Raw genomic sequence first — 13,294 nt, 5'->3', positions numbered from 1 at the left:
AAATGCCACACACATACCATTTCAGAAGTTTCCTTGTTTCTCCTCAACACTCCCAGCTCTCAAACTTTTAGATGAGGTTGCAACTCACTTAACATGATGGCATCTCTGCTTGGACACAGGGTAAGAGCTAGAGAATGCTTCATCTGATTTGTCTGAAATTTTCCCCAAGAAGAAAAAAAAAAAAAAACCAAGAACTAGAAAAGCCTCAAGGGGAGGTGTGGTAAGAGCAGAAATTACTTCAGACATCCAGAGCTGGCAGAGCTACTAGTTTCAACAACCAACAATACTGCCTCCAGAACAAAGACACTGTTAGTACCTTCCAGAGAAATAACATCTCTCATTTTAATTCTTCCAGCTCTCCACTTATCTTAAGGATAATAAAAAAAATGCACGTGCATAAAGAGACCTCATGCTCTACTACAGAGAAGAGAAAAGACAGGAGTGTGAAGGCATACAGCCTCTAGCAAGCCAGAGCACAGGGAAGCAAGAGCACGATGCAACTTTCACAGTGAAAGCTTTTACAGGAAAACCAAGATGCAATGAGCACCTCATGCAGCTAGGGAGTCAGCACAGTAAAATGTGAATACCATTGTTGATAAAAGATGTAATTCCCAATAAACAGCAGATAAAAAGGGGTATTTATTTGCTTCATTAAAAGTGTGACACTAGGGCTGTGTTTCTGCATTAATACAGCACTACTACTCACGGACATACAAGGTGCTACCTCATAAGGAATAAGACAGTAGCTTACATTAACAATGCTCATGCAGCAGAGGCTGATGGTAAGAAAACAACACAAAGTTAAAAGATACGAAATATAAAGATTAGAAGATATGAAATCCTCAACGAAGCAACTGATGAGAATCCAATACCTAAAATACATTTTTGTGTGTGTAAGACCTATCAGATACCCATAATATCCCTTTAAGATACACTGCCTAAGAAAAGGAGACTTGGACAACTGTGGTGTGCTTGTGATGTCCATCTGTCCATCCCATGTGCTCATAGTAACTCTTGATTGAAACTGGCCAGTAGGTTTGAACTCAGCAGTCTCAAAGCAACTAGATTTTGAAATATTTTGTGGAAAATCCATCACTAGGGAAAGCGGAGAGAAGCAGACGAATGCCCCCGCAGCAGGAAGAGAGCACGGGAGGAGCACATGTGGGGGTTCAGAGCCAGCCATGGCCCATGTTGCGGGGAGGAACCTGCACACTGTGCGGTAGGGATGGGGTGTGTATTAAAAAAACAAAGTGACAGAGGGGAAGAAAGGGGAGAGGGAGGGAGGGGACCAAGAGCCAAGCAGAAGAGACGAGAAGTCATACACAACCCATCTTCATTTGTTAACCATAGAATAATTTGCGTTGTTCAGTGATACACATTAGTACACACTTTTCTGATCCATATTATCTACTTTTGTTACCGTTTACAGATCAGGGAGCATACGATTTGATTCTTCAAATTTTCTTTAGGGGATAATCTACTGTACAGCTACATGTAAAGAGTAAAGATGAGCTTTATCATGCTGAGTAACACATGCTAACACTGAACACTTACAAGTTATTTTAGTGTATTTTAATATGGGCAGTTCACCATTGTTACAATTCATTTTTAACTTCACTTTAAAAAGAAAAACACAGACCACACTGTAGTATTTAATAACTAATAGATGACTAAATGCTAACGCTAGTGGGAAATGCTGATCAGCAACTTTAATAGCCTTCCAGTTCTGGCAGGGGAAGCCTGGTATGCACAGTGTGTTTTCATAAGGAAACAAGTGCCCTTTTGTTGGACATACTGCAAACCATAAGGTACTCAAGGGATTAATTCAACTAGCACACAAACCTTTTTGTACAGAGATCAAAATTGTAATCTACTTCCCTCCGCTTCCTTTGTGGTAAAGTAATTAATTAGTCTCTTTAGATCGTTCACTTTCATAATTCAGACCAAGATGAGGAATGCTGGACATCAAAGAGTTAAGGCAAATAACAGCATCATCTCACCCTGTATGTCCTTCTTTTGCTCTAGTACATAAAATGGCATATTATCGATTTTCACTACCCAGTTGTGGAACCTTCCTATCGTACACACACTAGCTGTCACAGCCGAACACACATAACAGTAAACAAGCTATTATTAAAAGAATAGGTCCTTTTTGTGCAAATTCTTGCCCTTCTACTGACCTGTTACATCCCTGCTGCCTATCATCATGTCTCATCAAGGACTGAGTGTAACCTGAAGTCTAGGTTATTACGCCTGTAAGTGCAAATTAGATTACGGACCACAAATGTAAAATTTAAGTGAGAAAAAAAAACAAAACAAACACCACCTCATGATATACTCCAGGGCAGAATTTAACACAATTCCCAGTATTCCACAAGCCCCACTAAATAATTTAGTGATAGAGGAGGGGAATGTTAAAAGAAAAAAAAAAAATGCAAAACACCTAAAAAAATTACTCAGGAAATCACAAACCTGCAAGTTAACCTCTGAGGTTGGAAAGACTCCCAAAACACTGATTACAAACCAAACAGCTGAACAACTACATATACACAGCCTGATCAGAAACAGTCAGCACAGATCACCATCTTAAAATACAGCTTACAAAAGAAACTGTTTCCTTGGGTTTGAGGAAGATCTTGCTGTAATGGCAAATGAAACAAACAAGGCTAAAGCAGATTATTAATGTGAAAGTCATTCTGCCTATCTAATTTTAGAACTGAATCAAAACCAATGCAAAATACACTCAAACATGGGTAAAAAGTAAGTTACCAGCAGAATATCAGTGGCATTGGGCCTCATTTTCTTTGCTGCACCTACAATATTCAGCTGGAAAAATTCAATATGTGGATGTATGCTGAGTCAGGAAACTGAGGCAGTGATCAAATGTAAATGGGCACTGAAACAACTATACTATTTTCAACATTCTTTCAACACAGCCAAAAAGTAAAGCTGAACTGTACCTGAACACTCACACAAAACTGAATATGCCTTTTAAGGAAAAACAAGGTTTGGAATTCTAACAACTGAAGGATGCGTTACTCAGTCATACGTAGCTTTCTTCTGGGACATGAGGCTATGTGTTCAGCAGGCATAACTCCCGTGCTGAACCGTGAATTGTCTCTGCTCCTTTCTGGCACAGGTAGCCTAGACTGGGATCAAGATCATTTCATTAGTCTTGTCCATATTTCATCTACTGCTAGATCTCAGTCTTCCATTTGTATGTCCCTAAAGCAAGAAAGGGAACCAAACTAGCCATCTGGGCAGGTGGTGTAAACTGAAAATTTCCTATTAATATCACCAATGAAAAATATTAACCTAGGAATTTCTAAAGTCTGTTAATGCTCAAGAGTAACTTGGTATTTTAAACTCATTTTTCTCTTCTATAAAAAAACACTCTTCCACTCTAGATTGCTCACTACACTTAGAAAAACATCTACATTATGACAATAAACCAGTTCAAATGCCACTGCGACTAAATAGTGACAGTGACTCCTATCCTGCAAACTTCCTCTGCCGGTCTGTGGCAAAACTGAAAATAGTTGTTCATAAAGAAAAGGAAAATGTAAAAATCTAAGTATGTTAAGGAATTATACTTGCATCTTGGGATGTATATAGTGGACTACGCTAATCTTGAAACATGTTTCTAAAATATAATTCATCAGACCGTTTCTAGAAGAACTTATTTCACTCCGCTGACTTTAAAAAGTCCAGGTGACTATTTCAGATACAGCAGACAACCCATTCAATGTATTTAACAATGCTTCTATCTTCTTCCATCAGTTTATCCAGTCTTTCGTAACCAGACCAACTGGAAGATGAAAAATATTTTTCCTATGTTTTCACCTTTCAAATTATTATTAATACTGAATAAAGTAAAATTAAGATGATGCTCTTTCCTTTAGCATCGACAGCTGTCAAGAACTTGTTTAGCATTTTCACAAACTCTGTTTCGTTCAACCACTTCAGTTATTGGTTCACATTCCATTGCATTTTAAAATAGAATATCTAAATTATTTCCATATTTTTACTGTCAATTGAGAGAGATGGCCAAGCGTACTGGAGAAGATTAATTTCAGAATGTAAGTGTTTACATAAGAATACTTTTGTAGTTCTGCATTTTACTGGCACTACAAAGAGAAACATCAGAACACCAGATTCCTATGCTCTCTGTTTTTACACCAATACATGAGGTTATTCTATTAATTGTTCACATTATTGTGCATCTCCATAGTAAGGGGTTATAAGACACCTTACTTAGACTTTGCTTCTCTGAAATATTTTTGGAACAATGTTATTAAAGATTAAACACCTTAAAACTATTTTAAAAAGCTCAGCTCGTTAAGAATTTAGTTTTGCCCAATTTATAATATTTCCAATATGCTTCAAGAAACGGAAACAGCTGTATTAAGATCAAAATACCATCAGTGTCAAAGTTGAAAGAAAGAAGGTCAAATAATCAATTTGACTTCAACTGCTGCGACAATTCCAATATTCCAGTGAAGTTTTCAGTTTTGATTAAATTTCTGACTGAAAATCTGTCAATTGTTTTTAACAACTTATCCATACCAGAAGTTTATATTTGCTTTCTTCTGATCCAGAAAACCAACCAACGGATGCTAATTCAAAAGACGATAGCTGACATACAATTTTTATTGCAGTTAAATTTCTTATCTTTAAAAAAAGCTTTTGTATGAGTAATGGCAATATTTTCATAGTATAGTTCTGCAAAACAGGTTGAACACATTATTTTTGGTTATAGTGCTCACCAGCTTCCTTTCGACATGTGACTTTTATCAGCACTTGCTCTGTTCACACAGACCTGCCCTGGAGCTCCTTGCAAAGAGCCAGCAGCGAAACTTGTTGGAAGCGTACCTCTGATGATGACAGAACTGAATGACAGTCAACCTGGTAAAGTGTTCAGTAACTTCTAATAACTCTACTTATGTTATGGATATCCTCACGCAATCTGACAAATAGTTTCTACAAAAGCGAGGAAAAAAAATATACACCTATTTTACCAGTAAATAATTAAATAGATTAAAACAATTAATTCCTTCTCAAAAAGCAATAGACTTCAGTTTGCATATTAATGGCTTTAAGTCCAGCACTGCTAGGAGATCGTGGCTCCAGAAACCTCACAAAACCCCATGAAGGTACAACAAATAGCTTAGGGAAAATGGATCTCAGGCAGTCATATGGAGGAGCAGATACTGGTTTTGTGGATCAGTGAAAGGGCATAATTCTGTATTAAACTGGAGGGGAGGAAGACTGACAAGGCTGCTGGCAAACCAAGGCGATTGGAGCCGGTAAAGCAGAACTGGCTTGAAGAAAGATACAAGAAGTGATAAAAGTGACAAATGGGGAAGAGGAAGGGGATGTACGAAGAAAAACCTTGAAAGCAAGGACAGAAATTTAAATGTAAATGTCCTGAAACAAAGGGAGGCCTGCTGAAGAAACGGAAACTGAAGGATGAGGAGGACTTAAACTTCATGCCGTAAGTAACAACATTAATATCAGCAATTGGATTTGCAGGGACTAAGGGGTAGGGAAACGCAGCATAGGTATTAGAAGTTGCAGAGGAAGTAATCACCATCAGGATGGGAAGTGAGGGTCTGTGCAAGAATTTCAGCTGTCTAGACAGAAAGAAAAATAATAATAATTCAAAAAATTTAAAAAAGGCAGACCTGGATTTTATAAAGGAAATGGCAGTAAAGTATTGGTCACAAATTCTCTTTTGCACAATAGCTAAAACCCACTGACAACCTTCAGCTTACAGGCTTGACAAAGAAAAAGATAAGACACTGATGTTGTCTGTAGTAGGAGACCAACCAGACAATACATGTGCTTTGCAGGAGTCAGAATGAACCGAGAGGGTGTAAGAGGTGAGAAGCAGACCTGATCCAGGTCAACTGTGTAAAGATGACAGTATAAATCAGAAAGCAAGGCACCTTAGAAATGAAAGGGATTAAAAAAAAAGAAAGCCTAAAGCCCCAGAAGACCCCGTCAGTGCTGTAGAGCTGCAAGAAGACTGTGAGGAAGAAACAGGACCCACTCAAGTAGCTGCTGAAAGATGAATGTGACAGGAAGGAGGAAAGGAAAGAAAGGCAGGCGAAGGAAGGGCTCGAGAAAGTCTCTGCTGTCAGTCCCACAATCTAATGTTCAAGAATAATGACAGAATACAGATGATGGATTTTAGCCAGGAAAATGTCACTGAAATGTCACAAGAACAACTCTGATGAAAGGAAAAAAAATAGGCTAGCAGAGAGAAGGTATGAAGGAATTATGAGAGTACTGCGGACAAAGCCTGAGACACACTGAAATGGTTAGAAAGCGAAGGAAAGCCATTAGCTGGATTAACACTGACTGCTTTATTTTTTAATTAAAAAATACCCTTATTCAACGTATTAGTAGAACATAAGAAGTGCTGCTCAGCTCCCACCCATTCCTGCAGGGCCTGTCTGAGTTCAACTCATTCCAAGATGAAAGCTGATATTAAAAGTTTACCAGAGACTTAAACATCTCCATTAAAATAGATAACTAAAATTCTGTATAGCCAACTCTAAAAACATCCAGTGAGCAAGTCTAAACAAAATTCAGCATAAAACATGTTTTTGCACATATTCTCTTTGAACATATCAAAAAAATACAATCAGGAAGAACAGATCACGGCTAAGGATCTGAAATATTTTTACATGAAAGATAGTTGCAGAAGATAATATAGGTCAGCCTGATACCCATCCACTACCCTAGTATATAGATGCATTTTAAAATCAAGCACCATTTTACGTCAGAGTTATATGGGGTATTGACAGAGCATTGACATCTCTGAGGACTGACTAGATGATAGCAGGCTTGAATCAAGGAGCACTTAGCACCACTGCTGAAACATTGTCTTCCAGAAGCCAAAACCCAACATTTCTCCCTTTGCAAAAATATAACTACAGTTTGAACATAATGACTATATTACAAACTGAATGCAAGTTTGGCATGCATCACTGTACATTTCTAGCATATTTTGAGACACACACATAACAAGCACATTAATTTCATTTTATACATGTGTACTATTTTAAATGTGTTAAGTGCCTTCATGTATTAATGGTAACTTTAACCAATAAAGCACCTTCACTGCATAAATTAAAAATATTTATGCTTTGAAGCATAAATTAAAATTAGCTTCTAAGATTCAGGCTGAAACTGGTCTAAAAAAATATACAATAATCCACACATTTATTTACACAAGAACTGTTTCAAAATTTTCTTATCTTTCTTATCTCAGGAAACACCTTACTATTTTAAATAAGTGTTAACAATTCAAAGTACTTCAATGTATGCAGAAACTTTTGCTAAAAAATGGCCAGAGGCTGACAACTCCCTCCTCTTGCAATTTTCATGTTCTAAATTTTGTTTTTGTTCTCCCCTGGAACAAAATCAAACCATTCTGTATTGCGCAAAACCAGAACTGTCAAAACTTCTCTTTTTAGATGAAATGAAGATTTTCTATTTAAGAGCTATGAAGTTCTACAAATTCAAATGTCTGCTTGAGTAAGCCCAGATCAGGCTTCCCTATCTAAATAGGATGATTAAAATTTCTGTAGAGTAACAAAAGGGACTTGGTTTGGGGTTTGGGTTTGGTTTTTTTTTTTTGACTTATAGTAGCCTAATTCTTTGTTGCTGTCTGCTACTGCAATGTCCTAATTACTAGGTTGCACAGTGAGAACTCCTTCACTCTTTCTCAGCTTTGAAGAAACAACATAGAGCACCAACATTTCATTACACTGGAACACTTTCAACCTGGTCTGTTTTAATGACACAGATGTGACTACCAATTTCTTTTCTTTGAAGTCAAAAGTTGCAGCATTATTTATAGCATGAATGGTAGAAGCTTAAGGATTCTACTCACGTGCCCATTAAAAATTAAAATAAAGACAAAAGAGTTGTAGGGGAAAACAACATATTAGAAATCAAAGTCAAAATGCAATGACCACAGTTCGTCTTCCCTTTTACCAAATAATGTATCGGAAAAGAACCTAGAGAAAATGAAATCTAACAGTAAACATCTGCATGAAATCTAGTGCTGGACTTTCTTAATTTACTAAAAAGCACTCAAGCAAATAAACTGAATTTTGGCCCCCAAGACAGAGAATTAGGGAAGTCCTGGATTCCCTTCTTCTCGATGAGGTAACCCTTCACTCACAGCTTAAGCAGGCTGTAGCATGACAACTTAAACAGAGGCTGAGGAAGACTGGGACTTCCTCATGCACAGCTAAGGTACCAAGACAACTGCCCCCATAACTCCTCCATGCTCTGCTGGTGTAATGGCCTCCAAAGTCAGGGGTTTGGGTGATGCAGGCCAGGACACAGCAGTAACAAAGTGCAGATCATTACCAAATCCCCCTACATGTTACTGGCTTTCACTTCCTCGCAATCATATTACTGGGAGCAAAAACAGGTTCTGATGAAACATCAAAAATGTCAAAGGCTAAGAACAAGGCCCTTGAACCAGATTAGCTATAACAAGCTGAACAAGCACATTCAGTTACCTCACACTTTCTCCCTGACACCTGTTTAAGCCTTTGATAGATCATGAGAATTACAATGTTAATCAGGTGGTTATAGTTTTCCATATAGTCTGTCATTCCTTAAAGTGTACATAAACTCTAAACTACAAGTAAATGGTTTTTTTTGGGGGGGGGTTAGGGTTTTTTTCCCCAGTTGTCAGATCTTCTTGATTTTAACAGGCAGAACAACAAATGGCTTATAGTCTCCAGTTTCTGTGCCAAGCTACACTACAGCCTTGCTAACTTTTCTGAATCCTTTATCTTAAAGAATATTTCATTTAGTGCCTTAGAATAATTTATGTTTTCCCTGCCACTTCCAATATCAAGAGAGCATATTTTATTCTTGCGCTATTGGTAATAGACACTGTAGGAGTTGGGAAGGAATTTTCTTAAAATTGATGAAAACGGCAAACCATTTGCACCAGAAATCATTGTCATCACCATTATAACTTGAGATTGTCACTAATGGAAGGGAAGCTCAGGGCAGTAAAGACAATTGGACAGGACAAAAAACCACCAACCAACCAACCAACAAAACCCAACTCAATCTCTGTTCCTAAAGTAGAGGATTGGGAGAATTGTGAGGACAGAAGTCCAAAGAATCATCTTATGGGAAGCTCAGAGGTGGTTTGGAACATTTGCGGTAGGAAGCTGTGAATAGTCAGTGGGATTTACCGGAAGCTTTTAGTGATGTTTGGTGTTCAAGGAGCGTTGCAGGAGGTAAGCGAGTCTAGGAGGGCTGTGGATAGCACAAGCCGGCAGCTTAGCAAAAACAGTGAAAGTTTCCAAGCACCTGAGGATAGGAACTGGACAAGGGAGAGGTTAGAAGCTGTATGCGAGGTTGTGGGAGACACTTTGCGTCGCCTCCAACCCCACAGTCCCTCTTCATCCCCTGGAGGGGTCTCCAAAAATGAGTGTCTCTTCTTCCTTTCCGACAGGAGATCATCCTATTAATCCGTATGAATCTCCGCAGCTGCTGTCAAACAAGTAGCAAGGGCTAGGGTTCTTCTGTTCACTGGGCAGGGGAAAGGACACAGCAAGAATGAACTGGGGAGTAGACTGGTGATTTTGGCTACTGGAAGATGAAGGGAATAATTGCTGCAACTGGGAGAGACTGCTCTTTAGTAGCCACACATGTTAACCCACAGCAGCTGTCAACCAGAAACTCCAGCAGAAAGCAGATTATCCAGATAAACTCCAGCTCTTCCAGCAAGGTAGGCAAGACAGCCATAGGATAGGAAGCTGGGTGGGGTTTTGTACCTTCTTTTGAATACAAACCTCAGCAGTTTGCAGACCTGGGCAACTGCTTGCTTTAGATATGCAGGTCTCCTGCGACCTCTCAAACAATATCTAAAGATACTCTGTGGCAACAGAAGATCAGTTCAGCAACAAAGCAGTATCGGCCAGCGTTAATAGGCTTCTGAGCTGGATTGATGCCCAATTGTTATCAAGTTTTTGAATGCAAGTCAACAAGCATTCTTTCAGTTGTTTTGCCTGATGCTCAAATGATACCCTTCCTCTCAGGTTGTATTTGTTAGGCAACCGGTGCTTTCAGAAGGTCACTGCTGGTATTTAACTTATCATTTAACAATGAAAGCTTTCAGATAAGATTGCGGCTATTTAAAGATAGCCAACTACCATTATCGAAACTATAGAAAAAGCAATCCTGCCAAAACGTCGGCGCTCTACACAAACGCGCACACATCTGCAAACGAAGATTATGCTCTTGCAAATCACTGTTTAGTGTATTGTGCTTAACAGATGGGTTGCAGTGCTCCTGCCTAGGGCTGGGAGAGAAAGTACCCTGCGGTACGAAGCCACTGGAATGAAGGACAGCCAGTCCCAGCAATGCCGGAGGCCGGGTGCTGGAAGGGGGGAGGGCAGACCAGTCGGCACCCCCAAAACTCGGGTGACAGTCGCAAACATCCCCTTCTCCGACCAGGGCCAGCCTGCCGGCGCATCCAGGGGTGGGAAAAGTGATTACTCATGCCGCCGGCGAGGAGGGGAGCGGGAGCGGGGCGCGGGGCCGAGCCCCAGGAGCCCTCCTCGGACCCGCCGGGCCCCCCCCGTCGCCGGCGCCCGCCGCCCCCGCCGGGCTCCGCGCTCCTACCTGGGGGGCCGCGAAGGCGGCGGCGCAGGCGGCGGCCGGCGGCGGGCCGCGGGGACGCGTCTCCTCCTCCTCGGGCGAGTCGTCCAGCAGAACTTTGCTGCTCTTGTTGAGCTTCCACATGGCGGGCGCGGGGGTGGCGGCTCCCGCCTCTCTGCGTCCCGGCAGCGAGAGGGCCGAGCCGGGAGCGGGCGCTGCCTCCGCAGCCCCGGCCGGGGCGGCTGAGCTGAGGTCGGCTCGGCTGGGCTGTCACCCGGCCGGGGGCTCCCGGGGCGGGAGGGAGGAGCGCTGCCCGGCGGTGCCGGCAGCCCGCCCCCCGCCACCGCCTCGCCTCGCCTCGCCTCGCCTCGCCTCAGCCGCCGGCCTGCTAGTGGCCCCGGCCCGCCGCCCCGGCCCCGCCGCCCTGCCCGGCGGCTGAGAGGAGCCGGGTGTGAGGAGGGTCCCACCCGCGGCAAGGCAGGGCAGGGGGCGGGGGGACGCCTCCCCGCTGCGCCGCTCCTCACCTGCCACCTCTCCCCGCCGGAGCCGCCGCCCGCAGCCGCCGCGCCGCCGCTGCCATCTTTGCGGGGGGGGGGGGGTTCCCGTCTCCACGGCAACCGGCGGCGGCCTCGCTGTGGCTCTGACAGCGCCCCCGGGCTCGCCCCGCGGGGAAGAGCCCCCGCAGCCTTCCGCTGTCAGGGGAGGGTCCCCCGGGACGAGGCCGCGCCAGGGCCCCCAGGTTCCTCAGAAAAGGGGTCGCGGGGGATGCGGTGCGGCGTTGGCCGGTGACCGCCGAGCGTCCGGCCGGGCAACGCGGGCGCCCTGAGGTGGTCTCGGGCCCCTCCGTGGTGCTGGGGGTAACGCAGCACCCCAGACGGCCCCGGCGTGCCCACCCGTGTCCCGCCGGGGTGCCCACCGGCCCCTCCCCACGGGCCGCCAGGAAGGGCAGGCCCCACAGCCGTGCCCCGCAGCCTTCCCCTTCCCGCCGCCCCAGCCCCGCCGAGCTCCCCAGCCAGGGCGGGAAGGCCCGGCTGGAAGCCAGTGAGTCCCAGTAGCTCCCAGTTCGGTGGCTGAATGATCCAGATGTAACCTGCCCTGTGTACCGGTGGGTATTTTTGTGTTTTCAAACAGACGTGCTAGCATACTTTCCCATAAAAGTCCCCACCCAGGCTCTCATTTATCCATTATTTTGAACTGTGAGCTAGGGTCTGACGACCAAAGAACCGCGAAAGTATTCTGAAATACCATTTTTGGTTGTTCTGCTTCCTTAATGTTACCCTGATTTCTCTAGTGAAAGGCCATAACCCTCACGGATCCCTCATGAAAGACCTGCAGGTCTTGCTCTGACTGCCTGATCTCTCGGGGGCCCAGCAGCAGCAGCAGCGATGCTTTCCTTAGGGTGCTTTGGCGGCCACGCACTCCTACCTGCTTAGCCGGAGGCGGGCTCACCGCGGGGGCTGGGACGCGGGCGCCCGCCGGCCGCCTGCTCGGTAGCCGCTAGCCCGTGCTACGGGGAGCTGCTGAAACTCCCCACCAGTGGCGTATGAACACCCGCAGAGTCAAGGTTTACAAATCATTGAAAAAACACTACTTTTTCTGTCATAAAACATCCATAACAGCTAGCTTCAGAGGCACCATGGTTTTAACTGTAATCTCACTTTTATGCTGATTAAGGGTTTCTGTAATGGCTTAGGAATGCCGTGTAGCTAACTATAATTTATTACCTAACTGCACGAGATACACATTGACTTCACTTGAAACCTGAAATTGTGGAAATTACACCAGTGCACTTTTATCCCTCTGTCTTGAAAACGAACTTCACAAAATTATATTGATGTGCATAAAGCAAGTGCACAAGTGTTTGAAGGGCTGCAAAAGCCTTTAGTTTTACAGTAAGTTTCCGAACAAAATCTTCTTTATCTCATTTTCAATCCCGTCTCTTACAAGACTAAAATCTACTAAAAAGCGAAGCACTGAATTCCCTGTCACAGCTTGTGTTAATATTAACCAGATCTCAAGAGGGTAGGAGAGAGAACACATTCTCAGTTATTAGAGACAGATCAGATTTAGCATGGGTTTCCTCTAGAAGGCTGGGTCAATTTATAACTAGTTCTTTAATATCTTACTCCTTCTTCGAATTTATAAATAAAAATACTCAGTAGGCGGCACTGAATGTTTCTAATTTACATTGACACGTTTGGGTAACTTTACGTAGTAAACAACAATTTCATTTTACTTGAGTTCTGTATTTAGACCCTTGAAAAGATCAAGTAAGTTATTAGCCACCATGTGACCCTACTGTTTTAATACAGTGCCTTTCTTATGCTATTTTACTTATGGTTATCTGAAATACCAGCTCTACCATTAGGCTTAAATCCTTCAAATACTTATGATTCTGCTCAGTTTTGGTCTCATGAAGAAATCCACAAAGCATTCCCAATACACAAAAATAAAATTAACTACATGCCTTTGGTCTTTTTTAGTTTTATTAAGTTTTCAAATTTTTTTTCCTTAGGTTTTCTCTTAAGATTTTGGACTCTGGTGTGAAATCCTGGCTTTACTTCGGTCACTGAAAATCAGTCCAGTTGACTTCAGAGAGGTGAGAATTTCAGTCCAGATTTTCTATTTGTCTTCAAGACCCCAAGGC

General features: G+C 42.9%; 1 protein-coding gene across 2 annotated transcripts in view; it reads right to left on the bottom strand.

Annotated features, from left to right (window-relative positions):
* TDRP (testis development related protein) overlaps positions 1 to 11,256 on the bottom strand; it is a 28,517-nt gene extending 17,261 nt beyond the window's left edge. For both annotated transcript variants that reach the window (XM_064447960.1, XM_064447961.1), the window contains exon 1: positions 10,672 to 11,256. In XM_064447960.1, coding sequence (XP_064304030.1) covers positions 10,672 to 10,791 — 120 coding nt within the window. In that variant the 5' untranslated portion in view covers positions 10,792 to 11,256. The remainder of the gene's footprint in view (positions 1 to 10,671) is intronic.
* Between the last annotated feature and the right edge of the window lie 2,038 nt (positions 11,257 to 13,294).

This window comes from Phalacrocorax carbo, chromosome 3 (assembly GCF_963921805.1).
Source record: "Phalacrocorax carbo chromosome 3, bPhaCar2.1, whole genome shotgun sequence".
Classification (NCBI taxonomy): domain Eukaryota; kingdom Metazoa; phylum Chordata; class Aves; order Suliformes; family Phalacrocoracidae; genus Phalacrocorax; species Phalacrocorax carbo.
Note: the sequence above shows the minus strand (reverse complement) of the source record. Positions and strands in the feature narration are given on the sequence as shown.